Raw genomic sequence first — 17398 nt, 5'->3', positions numbered from 1 at the left:
AGGCTTCAGACCCCTGAATGGCTTTCTTGTTTTTCATCTATTCTGCTATGCTGCTGCTCATCCCTCCATACAGCCCTTCCCCCTCTCAAACTTCTTCCTCTGATCTTTAAAATTTGCTTTAAAAACATTTTTCTTTACACGTCTCATTTGTGCATTTTCTCAGTAAATTAAAAACTGGGCTAATACAGAGAATAAATGTTCGATATTAAAGGGTAACATCTGACATATATTCTGTACCTTGTCTCATCATTAGCATAGTGAATGGAGTATATAGTTACTTTCAACATACGACAAACTAATTCCTTTGGGATGCTTTCTGTTTCACTAATTATTTTATTTTCTAATCAGTTATTCCCTTGCATTAAAAAGAAACCTTTGTTAAAGCTGAAACATTGAAATGAGTATATTGGTTTGTTACCTTAGAAAAATAGAGAGAGGAGGAAGGTACTTTTCCTATTTGTAAATTCCTGGAATAATAATTTTTCTTTGGTTATAAAAATGGTATGAAAACCTTTTTTGTTTGAATTGCATATAAGCAGTTTCAGAATAATTCTTGAAATTTGATTAAAATAATCATAATTATGGAATTTATAACTAAACCATTTTAAAATGGAATTTATAAATTTGAATGGTTCATATCACCATATGCTGGGGGAGAGGATTATTGCTATAACCATTTTATTCTTTTTTGTTGTGGTTTATTTAATTGTTAAATTTTTATTACTCAAAGCTTGAAGAGGACAAATGGTTGAAGGAAAAGTATCAACTGACTTTGTTAACTATTCAGAAAAATCCATACATATTTCCTTTGTATATCAGAGTCAGACTGGATTTTTTGAAATTATGGCACAAGAAAGTACATCTCTTAATTTTTAATGTGAAAAAGTTTTTTCTGCTTTAATAGGATCAACTCTTTTATTTTATACTTTTTTTCCCAAGCGTGAAGTAGATGTTACCTTTAATTCTAACTCTACAGAACAAATATATGTTATAGTTGAGTAAAGTTAATGTTTTCTATTTTCTAAGGATTTGGGTGCGAACTTAGAGTCAGTTCTACAAAATGTACTGTATTTTAAATTTTGCAAATCAGTTCAAATGGAAGCTTCTTGCATTTGATTCCTCAAGTCACATCTTTACATTGCAAATTATAAACTGTTATCTCACCTGCCTTCATTTAAGAACAATCCACAGTCAATTACAATGTAAAGTAATGTTTTTATTACTGTTTTCAACAAGACAGCTCAGGGTGAGGGTAGAGGTGCAGGAGAGGGAGGGGCACAGTCTGACATTGGCACTGAGATACGTTTAACATCAGTAAAACTTTTTTTAAAAGAGAAATTTTACATATAGTTAAATAATTTTTTCACTTGGTGACAACATTCAGGCAACCAAAAGCAAAACGAAATGAGAGGGGGGATGGGGTGAAGAGAAAAAGGATAGGGGGAAAGAAGGAAAAGGGGGAAACTACTATACATTGATTTGAAAATGTACCTTGGGTTTCATTTTGTGGTGGCACAGCCCGATTGCTTCTTTTGTGTGACCTTTTAAATTCACATTGTTTGGAAGAAAACGATCACTTTTGTGCAAGAATGTGATTTGTTTTCGTTGGGTTGCTCTCTTTTTGTTTGCTTCTTGATTAACGAAGGTCTTCTGCCTGATTCCTATTTCAGGTGACTTACATAAAAGTTTGTGTCCAGAGTTTCTGCTGTTTATCGCTGAGTTGTGTGTTGTGTGTCTGAGAGAGCACGCCCGTTTGTGTCGCTTTTCAAGCAGTCCCCAGCACCCTATAGTTTGTCCAGGCTTTTGGGATTGGTGAGAATTTCCCTGGCCAACCTCCAGGTCTGCTTGGCAGCGCTCTCCAGGGCCGAATGGGGCTTGCCCTGAAAGAGGTCGAGGTTGGGCAGAAAGTAGTGAGGGCAGCGGCGGCACTGCAGGCAGGAGATGAGCTGCAGCAGGATGCCGTTGAGCCGGTCGCCCAGGCACGACTCGTCCCAGTCCGTTTCTCGCGGGTGTTTCTCGCACTCGTACAGCAGCAGCGTCTTCATGTGGTAGTTATTGAGCGGCTGGCCGGGTAGCTCCAGGTGGCGGTCCCGCAGAGTCTTCAGCACTGAGAGGCACTTGTTTCGGCAGCCTCCCATCAGCAGGCGGTTCTCCGCCTCCCCGAACTGTAGCACCCAGGCGTCGCTCTCTGCCGAGCTCTGCTTGCCGGTCAGCGAGTAGCACTCCTTCGAGAGCAAGTTGAACCCTTCGGCCTTGACCTCGGCCACCCTATTGGGGCCGGGCCAGGGGATGTGGGGCATAGGCCACTGTGCCGCGCTTCGAGGCCAGATCCCGGTGCACTTGAACGCCGGAGTGATTTGCACCACATAGCGCTCTCTGATGCGCAACTTGACCTCGCTGGTGTCCGCGATCATCTTGACCACATCCCGATAGCTGCACTTGTCCACCGCCTGGGCCACCAGCGTCTGGAAACGCGAGCGGATCTTACGCGCTGAGAGATAGCCCGACGCTGTGATGAACTCGACCCAGAGAGACATGCTGCGCTTCCGCCCATCGCTCAGTTTGAGCACCGCGCAGCCCGGCAGCGAGCCGTCGTCCACGAAGTTGAAGACGCCCATCTGGTTTAGGTAGAGCACCACCTCAAATTCGGTGGGCGAAATGACCTCAAGCCCCTCGTAGCGGGCATCGATTTCGCTCAAGGAGCTGATGAAGCGAGGCTCCTGCACCTCCACTTCCTTGAGCACGTCCGAGACCACCTTACAGACCTCTCGAATGGTTTTGGCGATGGCCGCCTTGCGCGCCTGGCAGCGCTCAGTGTAGTATTTATTGAGCTGGTAAACCAGCTTGGCCTGAGCGGCAATCATGTTGGGGCACAGGTCCGGGCTATACACCGGCGTCTCGCAGTACGTTGAGGGATCCAAGGCTCACGCACTGGTGGTGGCCCAGCGGCTTTCGAAAGAGGCGGTGCGTTCCCCGTTAAGCCCCACTTTCACTCTTGTTTTCCACCTGGGCTGACCGGCTGATACTGTAGCCGGCTTGTTTTTTCCTTTTCCCTCTTTCGAAACCTTTTTTCTTCTGCAGAAAAATTAGGGGAGAAAAGATGATTTTCTAAAAAGAAAAGTACCTCCTGGGACCTTTTTGCTTTCTCTTGGTATGTAAAGACGGTGTGCGAGAGAAGCGGGGTGGGGGTGAGGAAGGAGAAGGAGAGAGAAAAAAAACTCAGGATACCAAAAAGTTAGGCTTAGATGTCTGCAGCCGAGATTGCCCAGAAATCTGGAAATGAAGTTTTTTAAGTGCCAAAGTAAATTTAAAAAAAGCGAAACATTCAGTGGTTCATTCTTAAACTTCTCTTCCACGCTGGTAGGACTTCTTTGCTCAGTGTAGGTGAGTGCCTTCTTCCTCACCCTCCCCCAAATGGAAGGTGCAGGAGGTAATTAATGTTCAGAGAGCTGCGAAGTACAACTCAGTCCGCCGTGCACTTGGAGGTTTGCTGATGCCCCGCAGTCTCAGCGTGTTGGTCTCCTCTCTTCTCAGGGGGTCGTGTTGTCGCAGTTTTCCTCTTTTCCTACTGGAGGCGTTGTTTGGACTGGGTTGGTTGGTTTGTAGTGGGTTCTTCTTGTATTTCTTTAGGTGCAAACCGCTGGAAGTTGTTTGATAATCATTTCTGCTTCGTAATTTATACTTTTGGCCCTCACAAAATCCGTTTTAGTGTGACGAAGTCGTTGCTTGCGTTGCATCTGGGGTGTAGTTATAACGATTCAGGGTTTTCCTTCTCCTCCTCTAGGTTGCTTGTACAGATTCCACTTTGAGTCGTCTCTCCCCCTCCTTTCCCCTCCGACCTCTTTCTCGCCCCGCACTCCCCCTGCTTGTCTCCCCCTCCCCCCTTCCTCGTGCTCGCTCTCTCTTCTCTCCTTTCTCTCTCTCTCCCTCTCTCTTTCTTTCTCTCTCTCCCTCGCTGTTTCCTGGAGTTATTTAGTTTATGAATGGTCCCAGGGCCATCATGAGGGGGTGGAGCTTCAGTTCCTACAATCGCTATCCGAGCTGTCAGTGCTTTAGCCAATCCGAGAGAGAAGACAGGCAGGCTTGGCGAACGGTAGCAGCCACCACTGCACTTGATAAAGAAAGAGGGTTAAAGAGAGAAGTAAGAAAATAGGAGGAGATAATGGAAGTCAAATACATGCACACATTTTGCAGCCCTTCCTCTTTATCCTCCTCTCTTATCAGTAGCAAAGAAGAAAAAGAGTTTGTATAGAAGGGACTCTCCTGGAGATGACTGGAATAACGCGAGGGAGAGTAGCAGTGGTTCAGAAAGGCTCACTTTTTTTTTTTTTTTTTTTAAATGAATCTATCAACCTTGTGTAGGAGAAGGTGCAAACTGTAACAAAATTACTTTGGCTTGAAGGCAAATGGGAGGAGAAAGGGGAATCTGGGAAAGGACCTAATTTTTCCAGGTTTTTTCCTCCTTTAAAGTCTTAACTCCTTTCTCTTCCCCTCCCTTCCCATTGTTGCCAAGAATCAGAGCAATCGCTGTATATATGCACCAGTGGGGGTTGGAGTGGATATAAGGTGAGGGTTTATAACCATAAATCTCTTTTTAGTAATTTCGATATGCTGTTGAAAAACAGGGCAGGGCAAAAACTAGTCCAAGCACCTTGTTTGATAATTATTTCATAATTAAGATTCACATATATTTAATACCATTATTTTATCGTTGCAAGAATTAACTAGTTACGAGAGAGAAAATATCTGAGTTGTGAAAAATGGTGCAAATTTATGTGTCGTAGAACTTAGTAGGATATACTTTTAAAATAAGCTACTAAAATTGTTTCAAACTTAATGAAAAACAAGGGAAGTACATATAAACCTAAAGTTATCTTAAAATTTTACTGTTGTAAATCTAACTGTGAATGTATTCTTAGGGGGTACAGGTACAGTTTCATTTGTAAAATGATTTTATTTTCATAATTGACTCTTGCTTTTAAAAGACTTCACTGCCACAAAAATCTATAACTATCCTGTTATTGATTACACAGATGGCTTGACTCCTCCCTAGGCATTTCAGTGAAAGACATGCATGTGCTTTTTAGTACATGTATTATCCTAAACAAGTTGTACCCACTGTACCCTTTCGATACTTTTGGATGAAAAAAACAAAGCTAGAACATTGTTTCTGATTTGCTTAATATTGAGGGTTTATGTATGAACCTAAAATGTCTGGATTCTGAATCTTTTTAACGTATGTCAGGTAGATGTGATTATTTTTAGTTTGATTTCGGAGGTTATATTCCAGCCCTGGGTTATGCGATAAAAATAAAAATCTATGAGTCCATTTGGGTGAAGACTTCGTTTTAGAAACCTGGTAGTTCGGCTTTTTCAAAACCCCTTGGGAAGGCTTGACTTACCCTCTTAAAGTCCGGCCCGGTGAACCTGAATTGAGTTGCATAGGGTAGTTAATTGCTTTCCATCTACTTGGTATCAGACAATTGGGTCTCTTGGTTCTTTCTTACATACCTGGTGCGGACCACAGGCAGTTTGTCACCCTTCCTTTCTCGTTGCCATAAGTCCCCTTCTAAAGAATATTTGCTTAAAAAATATATCTCGGATTTGTTGCTTAGGGTTTGTCTTCCAGGGATTAGGAAGAACAGTCAGAAGTAAGCGTCCGCGCGACTCCACCAGAGCTTTAGTTAACTTCTCTGGAGTGGCAGAGACTTGGGCGGCTTGACCTCCAGCCTTCTCCCGGGAGGCCGCGTGCGTCCAGGAACGCCTCGCAGCCTAAGGATGGAGGGGAACTCGCGTCCTCGGGGTTCGCGCGTGTGGAAGCCCTGCTCTAACCCGGGAGGCCACGCCGGCGCTCAGGGAACTGCCTGGGCCGGAGGGCACTGCGCTGCCGGGAGAGCGCGACTGGCCGGGAGGGGCTCCGTGGCTGCTTCTCCGAGGGCAGTTACTGGGCGGAGACTGGTGGCGGGGATAGAGGGTGCGGAGCTTTCCCGCCCCACTCTCGAGGTGGTCGCTTCGTCGTTGCGTCTGGTTCGCGAATGGCCCGGCCCGAGTGAGTGTTTGCAAACAGCCTCAGGGGTGGCGGAGTTGGTCCGCAGGGTTCCGCCGCCGCGCCGCAAGTCCCGCGCCCTCTCCTCTCCTCTCGGGTGGGGCGGCCCAGGCCGCGCGGACCTTCGCTCCACCACTCGCCGGACACCCCGCTGCACCTCCACTCGCGGCTCTGTCAAGCTCGGCTAAGTTTTCTCTCATCCTTGCCCCCACGCTTCTCCACTTTTGCATACAGAGGCCGAAGGATGATAAAACGTTACAAATGTTTTGATTTAAAAACAATTCATTACCAATTTACCCTGTCTTAGGTAGATGCTCTAGTAAATAATAAATCAGTTAAACAAAGGCGACTTTAATTTATGGCCGTGGTACTAATTAGAAACATCATTCGAGCAATAAACTTAAACACTTCCAGCAAATAATGCTCCCTCTTGCTGGCTCTCTTTCTCCCCCCTCCCCCACCCCAACTCACTCTGTCTGCCTCTGCTCTAAGAGCAGCTTCAGCTGCGCCTTTGCGGTCCTCTCTTCCTCTGGTTGAATAATTGAAGGGGGAAACGGTATCCGAAGAGGCTGTAATTGAGAGAGCCCCTGTCACCTCTGCTTTTATGTATGTTAGTATAGAAGTCCATCAGCAGCTCCTTGATGGTGTATTAAAACGAACTGGCAGCTCCTTCTGCAGGAGATACTATATTCTATTAAAGGAGACCAAGTGAGAGAAAGAAACTCTAGAGGCTAAAAGCCACTTCAGGTCTTCAGACCGATTCATCTGTATTCTCTTGTTATAATCCGTCTCATCATACTTGAGTTAATGAGGCAAAGGAGGGGGTGCGAAATCTGATGGTCCTTGACAAATTCATTAGGGAGGCTGCAGGACATTTTATTTGACTGTTAAACATCTTGTTTGTTTGGCTTAGGCATTGCCAACATCAGCATGCTTCTGCCCAGAGCTGTGGTGCTGGGCTGGCTGCAGCACATTCCTAAAAAGGGAAGGAGTACATTCAGAGTGTGATTTGAAGTTTTTGGTTTGGATTTCGGGTAGTCCATAACCTTCAGACTTCCCTAGGCTTTACCTCTTGCATCATTACATTAGGAACATGAAGAATGTAGGTGATAGTACTGAAGTGGGCATGTTTTTAGTTACTATAAACTAAAATATGTGGATGTTTAAAACTTCAGTCTGAAAATTTCCCAGTTTCGTCAAAAAATTGAGTCGAGTTGTTAATGTACTAGTTTTATAGCAATGTGAATGTTTAAGGTCCAGTAAAATAACCAGATTACTCATTACATCCTATTTTTACTAATGGTGGTTAAATAAACTTTTAATTATTAATGGAATTTCCTATTTCACTGAAACCTTTATGAGTACAGAAACTTGGAAATAAAAAATTATTTATACAAATACATTTTCAAGAAAAAGTTGGCATATTTTAAGGAAATTTTTATAATTAAAATTAGAACCAAAACTGAATACTTTAGTGCTAAAATAAGGTGATGAGTTGACAGAATACTTTAAAAAGTGAAAATATTTCTAATTGAAGAATAATGGGTAATTAAGTTGACTGCTAACCTTACAATGTTTTATTCTAAGATAATAATACAGTATTAGATTTATCAACATTTTCTTGAAAAGTAGTACATAATCCAATTGTGATACTTTCTTGCATAGAGAATTCAGTTATATTTTCCTTCAGCATTGACTGAGCTTGAGCTTAAGTGCTGTGAGAAAGAATCCTGTCTTCCATTTATAGGAAAATGGTATGGAAGTAAAAATACCTAATGCCCTTTGCCTGTCATTTTTATACATTCCTGGACTGCTGATGAAGCTTGAACGGCTGCAGGGAATGTATGGATTTGAAAAGAAATGATGCAGTAGTTCATGTTGTGTTTCTCAGGAGCAAAACCAAACTAATGGCTGAAGTCAGTGCTTCTGTAACATGACAGTTATAATCCTGTTTATGTTTCCAGAGAATACAAAATTCTTAAACTGTTTTATTTTTTGCTGATCTTTACTTAAAAATGTATTTACTGAGTTAACTTTAGTGCATTTGTTACTTTATCATGTTAGCGAGACTTAAAAGGTATCTATTATTTTATTATCTGTAAAAATAATATATAGTATCTCAATAATCTTTGCTAAAGAGTAAACAAATGTTAGAATACATGGTTTGTTTTCCGGGAAACATTTTAGAAGCTTTCAAAAAATAATCAGATCATTGACTTCAGAAAAGAAAGTATCTCTGGAGGATTTATACTTTTTGGAAAACAAAGGAGTACATGTTTACTGGTATATAGTCTTATCCTCTAAAATCTAACATTGAAACATCTATATGGGTGCTAAATTTTTAGTTCTTATATACTTAATCATTGTACATACTTATAAAAATGCTTGTTTTTTAAAACTGAACATTCATTTTTATTTTTGGTCAAATTGTAAATAAGGAAATAAAACACTATTAAGTTCTCTGAATTTTAAAAACAGAAAAAGTAAATAACCCAGACATGATTGGTTAGTATATTCTAGTTGATGACATTTTATTGAAGTAATTATATTTAAATATATGTAAGATGCATTAATGACAGTCATCAAGATTATACTATCCACATTATAAGTCACAGTAAAACTACATACTCTTTTATTCTCTGTCAAAGGATTTAGTTTTCTAAAATTGCAAAGTGTTAAGGAGATTGTTTCTAAACTATTTGTAATTATTATTCTGGAATCAATCTAAAATAACCAGTAATTGAATATTTGCCTTGAACAATTCACCATAGTGCTTATTAATAATTTTATATGGACAAGCATGCTGTTGAAACAAGTTATTCTTCCCCCCTCACAAAATAGCCTTAACAAAAAAAATTTTTTTTTACTCTCTTTGATTTGTAAACCAAGCATATTGTTCTCATTTGAACAGGTTGAACTTCACATAATTTTATGTCAGGTAAAAGCAATAGCTTTACTTTTGTATAGTAAGTCTACCAAACTGTACTGAAAAATAAAATGCTTTTATGTACTTTTGATGAGTATTGTTTGTGGTCCTTTTAAATTTGTTTGGATTGCCTTAGATAATATATATGATTAGAGTTGTTTGTTACCTATTAGACTTTACAAATATAATGCTTATGTAGTGGGATGAGAAAATTGAGAGTATGCTATATATTGGGGTTTTTCCCCAAGTTGAATAACAACTGCATAAATGAGTACTTTATTAAACTATACATAATTCGATGTCACCAAAAATATACAGTGATAAAGTAAGGAACTTGTGCTCAGGAAAATCAAAGTAAGCAGCTTTTAGCCTGACTAAGAAGTAAATGTCATTATATTATTGCGCTAGGATGTGGAATGTTAACATCCAAATTAATTCAGCAAGTGTTTTTTAGAATATTTCTTTGCACTTGTTATATTCTCACTTATATTGGTATATGTCTTTTGAGCTTGCCAAGAAATCATGTATCTTTTTCTCATTTTAAATGTATACTTTTTTGAGTTGTAACAACTACATTCTTTTATTTACATACATAGTTAAGCAGTTCTGAAAAGTCAAAGCAAAATTTTTAAAAATTTTCTTTTCCTATTCTTCCTTGTTCCTTCCTTCTTTTCCTCTCCCCTCCTCCTTTTTTTTCTTTTTCTTTCTTTCTTTCTTTCTTTTTTTTTTTAAAAACCAGTTTGAACTTATTAATGTACTGTTAGGTAAATATTAAATTTTACCTGCCCAATAACTTTGGCTTTCATAAGTCACTATTATCTTCACCTGAAAGGGTATATTTGGTAGAGCCAACTGTTAACTTTAAGGAATAATTGTATAATTTGTGGATTGTTCTTTGTGACTTTTCTACCTGGAGAAATAATTTTGCTGGCCTTTAATATCACTTCCAGAAGGTAGACAGAAAAACCAGGATCAGACGTTAATGAATTTAAGTGCTAAAGAAAATTGAAAGCTGACCTTACGGTTTCAAAAAGGTGTGATATCTTTTGTTTATGAAGACAATATTAATGACTCATATTGTGTAGAATATGTTTCTTAGGATAGTAAAGCCATCCCCACTCCCTTTCTACTTTCTCTTGTGATCAGTGCCAGACATTAACAAAACAGACGAGTGAAATTAGAGACATAGATTATGCTAGTATTGAGCTGTACTTAGTTCAGAATATAATATTTGGCATTATGTGCTATTTCTTTCAGGTCATGCGAGACATTTTGTGGGCCTGTGTTTAAAATTATTAGTTAAGCGTATCGTATGGGTAGGTTTTTGTTATAGTTTAGGAACACTAGCCATTTTAAACATTTTATTTAAAAATGTATTGGTTCTATAGCACTCTATATTATTATGAATAGTAGTAATTTGGCATTGATCATCTGCTAAGATTACAGGAAATACTTGATGGACTTTGTGTTATTTTTAATGGAAATGTTAAAAATCTAGACTATCCCATCCTTTAAATGTTATGAATTAGAGTAAAAGTGATGTGCAGAGAGGTTTCTCTGATTGCTTGTAATGGTTAAACAACAACAACAAAATGCTTCATTGATTGCAATCCATGTATAGAAGACATCTGTGTAATATAAATGAAATAATATTTAATGATCTAAGGAATGGACACTTTTCCGTTAACCATCTGATATAAAGCTAGGATATAAAATAACTGTCTTGGCCTATGGATATTAAAGTTCTGCCAGTCTCTTTCCTGAATTTTTCCTTCCTATCTTCCCTTATTATCTTTGGATCATAAAGAGTCATTCTCTTATTTTCTGACTGATTTGGTATATAGGTAATTAGGTTTAAAATCGAGGTTAGTAGGTTTAAATTCATCTAGATTGAGTAGAAAATCTTTGACCTGTAGCTATGGCTGTTTTCAAATGATTTGCTTGCTGGGATCAGACACTATCCATACCCTTTCACTTTGCTATCAGCTGTGTACACACAAAGGAGCAGAAAGATGACCAGATGCTTAGTTAATCATCATATTAGGTCAGTAAAGGATTCCAACCATACTTAATTGGGCCTTCTATTTCTAATGTTTGTTCCATGGTAACTTTTTGGTTAAATGCTGTATGAATAATGTAATCTTTTCTGCTAATCAAAACTTTCTATAAACTTTATAAATTAGAAATGAATGACACAAATCTATAGATATATATTTTAAATATAAGGTGGTTGCTATCCAGATTACCTGAATAGATAAAAGGAGACAGTGTGAACGTATCAGCAAAGCATCAATCTAGGAAACAGAAAGTCCAGAATTTTTGTCCTGGCTTGGTTACCTGGGTGACTTTGATCAAGTCACTATCTTTATCCATTATTTTCTCAATTGTTAAATGCGTGAGTTGGACTAGGTAATCTTTCTATCTCTTCTAGATAAAAAAGTGTAAAATTTTCCATGATTACATGACTAAAATCGTTGACATCTTTGTTTATTTCTATCAAAAATCTTTCTGCAGATGTTTAGGTTTTCAATGCTGCTCTAACATAAGTATATGAAAGTTTTTAAAATCAGACAAGAATAAGCTTATGGATATTTTAGATTTATGGAAAAAATGTACAAAATATAGTTTGGAGACAACTGTGAGGGACAATGAAGTAGCAACTTGGGAAAAAATTCTGAGTATACTGATTATTGCTTAATAGGAGTTGAATCATAAAATTATAAAACAAAATGCAGTATGTATTCCCGTATATAGAAAAATAGTGTAAGTTTATATGAAGAGTATGTTTTTTTCCCTTAAATATTTAGTGGACTGTCAATGTTTTGGACATTTTTATGAAGATTGGGTATTGTGTAAATATTAGTTCTTGAAGCCAAAGTAAGTTCCCATTCACAATTAACTTAAAAAAAAAAAAATTATTGGTCTTCTCCTTAGAGAAATGACACTGTGCTAAGCAACTTTGCTATTACCAAGTTCATACTGTGTTAAAAGATAGATCTAAGCAGGGAAGTGATTTTCAAAACATGAGTCACTAAAGAAAGGCTAGTTTTATACTCCTTTCTCATGCTTTTCACTTGTTTTCATCAGAAGATCTGACAAGCATAAAAGTGTTAACATCTTTTATTTTACAGATGTTCTTAGTTTTTCCTCAAACTGTAAAAGATGCTATATCAGAGTAGCATGGTAGGAAATAATTTCAACACCTCCTTTCACTTACGTGATAACTTATTATTTGTCTAAGCTTGTGGATACTTTTGGAGGGAGTGAATTGAGGCAAGAAAAGATAACATATTGAGATCTAATTGTTCTCATTTTGACATATATACCAGTCAGTCTATCTGCTATATTGTATAGGCTCTCTAAAATAGGTTTTAAATAGGCATTGTTATTTTTACTTCTGTGTTATGGTCAATGGAAGTCCCTAATTAGTGCAATGGGAGTGCCAGGTGACCAAAAAGAGTTGTTGATGGGCACTCTGTGGGTTTGCAAAGTGCAAACCTAAAAGACTGAGAGATGAGAAATGCATTGCTATTTGTGAATTTATGTTTTATCTCACTTCACTTGAAAATTTATGAGTAGCGTGGCTTAAGGGTACTGGAGTTGTGTGTTCCAGGGCTTGCCCCTACTGATAACACCCTTGTTGGCGTGAAAGTGCAATGCAAATTATGACAGTTACAACCTTCTGTTTTGTTTAACCTGTCAGTAGATTTCCTGGCTCAGTGCTGAGGGCAATGGTGTGTTCAGCTAGTCCATATTCACCTAAACTTAAAAGGTCAGGTTTCTACAGGCAAGCCTAGTCAAAGCCTAATTGATGAGGAGGGCAGGGAGACAGAATTTACTGTTCTGTTGGCTAGTTTCATATCGTTAGGTTGTCCTGAAAGCATCAGGCAGTCACAGCCCCTTTCATGTAAGTGCTGACCCTAGACAGGAGCTGACAATCAAAGGAGGCAGCCACAGGAACCAGTGCAAGTAGGCTATTGATTTTTCAGTTAGGTCTAAGTAGTTTGTAGTATGGGTAATGGGTGACAGAGGCAGGTATGTCATTATCAATGAGCTCCAGAACAGTAGCGACAACCCTCCCTCATATTTCCTTCAGCACTGACAGTATGCATCCAGAGGCGGTCAATAAATCGTCCAACCTTTAACTGACAAGTGACTTGGAGGTTTAGTTGAGGGGTGGAAGTTACAGAGCTAAACTTCTTTACTTGAACTTTTACTGGATCTAGCAATGGAGTCAGTCATTATATTGTAAGTTTTTGAAGTTTTAATTTGGATAAGTCTGTGCAACTGTGAGAATCAGAATTTTAAATGTTTGAGAATTTAAGAGGCATATTTAGTTTGTCAAATAAAGATAGAATGAGCCAATCATTTATAAATGTATTCTAGAAAGATAATTAAGTTGGGTTATTATGGTACAGTTTTGCTTTTATTTTAGACTAGCTCCTTATTTAATCAAAGATACTCCTGTTATAAAAGTTCAGTAGTTAAACATTGCCTCCCAGAATCCATTTTAATTCCTAATCTCCTCCTACGTGTTCTAACTGCAGACCAATTTTAAATAGAAAAAAAAGAAAAAAAAACTTGAACCATTTGTAAATGCCACCAAGCAGTTGCTATTTGACCTTCAAATTTGTTCTGTATTATTTTTCACAATAAAATAGTCAGGAGTAGAAGGATCATTTAATGACTAAAGTTTGATGAATTGTACTTGCTTCTGATTTACAAAGAAATAATGTTGATTTTTGCTTTCGGAGGATTTCATGTGGTTATTTACATTTTGAAAAGATACATTTTATGCTCATGTAAACACAAAAGTGTTACCTGTTTTGACTAAAAGTACATATGTTCGAAAAGGGATATAAAATAATTTCAAGATATTTTAAATTTAAACCAACCTCTATTTTGTTATAATATCTAAGTAATACGAAGAGATGATAATATTTATAACTAGAAGTGGGAGTTTGGGTTGTACCAGGACCCTTGCAAACTATAACATGCTTACATTTAAAAAAAAAAAAAAAAAGAAAAAAACTTTAAACAGATTGAAATAAAACAGAAAAGTAAATGTTTTTAAAAACTTCCTTAAATAACTTATTGCTATGATATCTTGTTTAACATTGTGATATTGTACAGAACCAGAGTTTGTCTGTAGTATCATCTAGCTGTAGAGTACCCTGGTTGGCCACATGAATCATTTTCATTTGTCCAGTACAACTGAAAATTTCTTAAAAAAAAAAAAAAAAAAAAAAAACCAGTAGGTTAATGCATACTTAAGGTATGGCTGCTTAAGTATTTTCTTCAGTTTACAGTGATGTGTCTGTGTAAATGCCCCTGTCTTGTTTACAAAATGGAGAATAAAAATTTGAAACCTCGTGAAAGACGGTGACTATCAAAGTGTTGTCTTAGTTTTAAAGAAGCTTTGGGATTATGTTAATATTTAGGGAAGTTTTATTTGGGTTCCTTGAATTAGTTACCTTTTGAGGCTTATAGATTCTTAAAGCAATAAAGCAATATTCCTTTTAGAATCATTGTTTTTCTTCTGTTTGTTAATCATTGATTTAATCTGTGTTTTTCTGTTGGATTAGAGAAAACATTTACCTGAGAATCTTGCAATCTCTATATCATTAGCTATATTATAGGTAGAGCTTTGCTTTTATCTGTAATCTCTCCTGAAAACGTTGCTTTTTCAGGAATGAAAAAAAAAAAAAAGAAGCTGCAGAAAGGGGTACAAATTAAATTTTCATGAAAGAAAATCCTAATCAGCAGTGACAGTGTAAGAGAAAGATGATTGCCACTTGGTCATTGTGGAGAGGCACTTAGATTTGGTGTCAGTGCTTCTGTTAATGATGACTAATGTCTTTCTTGGAGCAAGTGCATGCTCAAACATACTGCTACAGCATATAGAGGGAGAGGGCTCAGCAATAGGCATCAGTAAGCAAAAACATTAGGTATCTTAAAACAAAGACTTTTTAATACAGTCAATTTGACGATCTGTATTGTTAGAAAATACAAACATAATTCTAAGGCATTTAACCACAAATTTTGAACTATTTTATGTCCAGGACTAAGAGGTAATATTTTTTAATTAAAAGGTAAAGAAACCAAGGCATGTTAATAAGATATGCTGTCTGTTTTGTCACTTACAGGAATGGGCACCTATATTGCACTGCACAGAATCAATCACATGTGCTGAGAAAGTTTTAAAAAGAAACCAACTTACAACAGATTTTTTCATACCCTATTGACGTATTCTGAACAAATGCTTTATAGTTACAAAAAGAGAATGAATGAGTCAAAAGACCTTTCTAGACCTTTTAATCTTAAATATTTTGCTTACAAAAAGAAGATGACATGTGTTATTTCTTCAGCTTTCCCCTAAAGTGTAAGACCTTTCAGAAGGGCATTTGCAATGCTTGTCATATTTTTTCATATACATCTTATTGGCCTGACATGTCTCGAGAACCATGAGAACACAGATGTCATTGCATTCAGACAACACTAATTACTCTGGGATTTTTGCAGCCTCAGTGCCTGCCTGTAACTGTCGATTATGATTGTTCATGCAGCCTACAGTGGGGACACTTTACACATGAAAATAGTGAGATGCAAAAATAGTGAGACAGGCCTTTTAGTCCCCTATTGTTCTCCAAAAGAACTTGGAAGGAAAAAAAATTCCTGACACATCAATTTCATTCAGTATTTTATATTTGAACTATGTTTTGGCAACATTTTCTTTTCTGAAGTGAGTGTGTTATGCTTTAGTGTTCAGTGAAATCTATTATCCATCTGTTCTTTAACCTTCTTGAACCATCTTTTACATTACTTTGTCTTCAAGCTTCATGGGAAATTTCTTTATGTAGCTTATAGTTTGAGAGAAACACTAATTGTGGTATGAGTCTTTTGAAAGTGACAGTGCAAAACAATAAATATGTATGATGTGTTCTTCTGGTGTGCGATTTAATGTTTAATGAGAAGCTGCAGCAAATATGGTTAGTCTCAATTTAGATAAGTGCAATCATCTTATGCTTTTTAACACAGGTCAGTTCTTTTCTTTGTTTAATTTTCTCTGTGGTATTCTGGATTTCAGTTTATGATTCATGGTATTTAGGTGGTAGAAATTTCAGAGGTCAAATGGTGGTCAGATCTGGGCCCTCACTATTAAATGTGAAGACCAAATACATGTTTTGATAAAAAGCATAATCTATGTTAATTACCGATTGGAAAATAAAAAGCTCCAATAATGTAACTTCATATGCTGATGAAGCAGAATTGAAGCAGCTTGATCAAAGATGTATGATGAGATAAAACTGCAGTCTCTGCTGTACAGTTATAGTAATTATGACTAATGAACCGTCCAGTCTGGATGAAATGGCAAGCCCACAGGGACTGTGTCCAATCAGTTGTGACTTATGCAAGCTGAACAAATCATTGATGGAACTCCAGATTCAGAAGTATACTCTTTATTATTAATACAGCTTTTGTTTGGACAATGTAAAACAATAGAAAGTTATTTAAATGTTTTAAAATCTAGAATATAATTTTCCTTGTTTCATATATTTATTTAAAGTTAAACACACATTGTGACCTCTGCTTTACCTCTTGTTTCTTAAACACGCTTAGGTCACTAACACAATTCTGCGATTACCTGCTTGTTCTTCTATTGTGTTACTTCTGAAGGCTCTTTCGAGCTATTTACATTTGTCTGTGTATGTTTTTCACCAACCAGATGTTGGAAAGATGCATCTACAATGATAATAGCACATATGAATAGCACACATTACTATGTGCCAAACAATGTTTTAAGTGTTTTACCTGTATTAACTCATAAATTTTTACAACAACCCCTTGAGGTAGGTATTATCACCATTTTGCTGATAAACTGAGGCATGGGACCCTCGCCCAAGGTTACATGCTTTTATAAATCTTGGTTTGCCTGGTAGAAGCTAGTTATAGTCTTCTGACCCAAGTCTACTTCTAAATTATCCTAGCTTTCCCTTTTTTCAACAAGGTTTAATTTTTCGTTGTTGTTTTCTGGTATCTGATAAAATTGTAGGGCATTTCAAAACCGAATGCTCATGTGCAGGTCCAGAATACTAGTTTAAGTGAGTAGAACTTTGAGGATGGAATTTTAGAATGCTTTTGATATGAATATATATCTAAAATGTAATAAATGTATTAATTTGATACAATCTTGAAACTCTAAAATCTTTAAGTTGTAATAAGAAAACAGTCTACCTACTTAAAAGAAAATAAAGTGCAGGTGCAGTGCTGATAAAATAATCTTGGATAGATTTCTTTGGGATTATTTACACTAAAGTTTTTCTCTTCAAACCAGGTATAGTCCTCATCTTAATGTTTTCTTATTACCACCACTTACATGCTGCCTGCTAGGCAGTGGAGATTCAATAATATTTATGGAAAGAAGG

The 17398-nt window shown here is 37.3% G+C and overlaps 2 protein-coding genes across 5 annotated transcripts in view; one reads left to right on the top strand and one right to left on the bottom strand.

The window, feature by feature from the left end:
- The window catches only part of LRBA (LPS responsive beige-like anchor protein), a 764757-nt gene that overhangs the window by 445892 nt on the left and 301467 nt on the right, over positions 1-17398 (top strand). The window lies entirely within an intron of this gene.
- Positions 782-9942, bottom strand: MAB21L2 (mab-21 like 2). Its single transcript, XM_073017670.1, has 2 exons — positions 6518-9942; positions 782-3075 (listed from the first exon to the last, which is right to left on the bottom strand). Exon 2 carries the CDS (start codon positions 2862-2864, stop codon positions 1785-1787), a length of 1080 nt encoding a protein of 359 aa, XP_072873771.1. The 5' UTR covers positions 2865-3075; positions 6518-9942; the 3' UTR covers positions 782-1784.

Source organism: Chlorocebus sabaeus, chromosome 7 (assembly GCF_047675955.1).
Source record: "Chlorocebus sabaeus isolate Y175 chromosome 7, mChlSab1.0.hap1, whole genome shotgun sequence".
In the NCBI taxonomy this organism is placed as follows: domain Eukaryota; kingdom Metazoa; phylum Chordata; class Mammalia; order Primates; family Cercopithecidae; genus Chlorocebus; species Chlorocebus sabaeus.
This window is presented reverse-complemented; position numbering and strand designations above follow the sequence as displayed.

What these genes read in the sequence shown, in the direction of transcription:
- MAB21L2 (XM_073017670.1), bottom strand. Translation starts at nt 2,864, where the DNA reads ATGATTGCCGCTCAGGCCAAGCTGGTTTACCAGCTCAATAAATACTAC.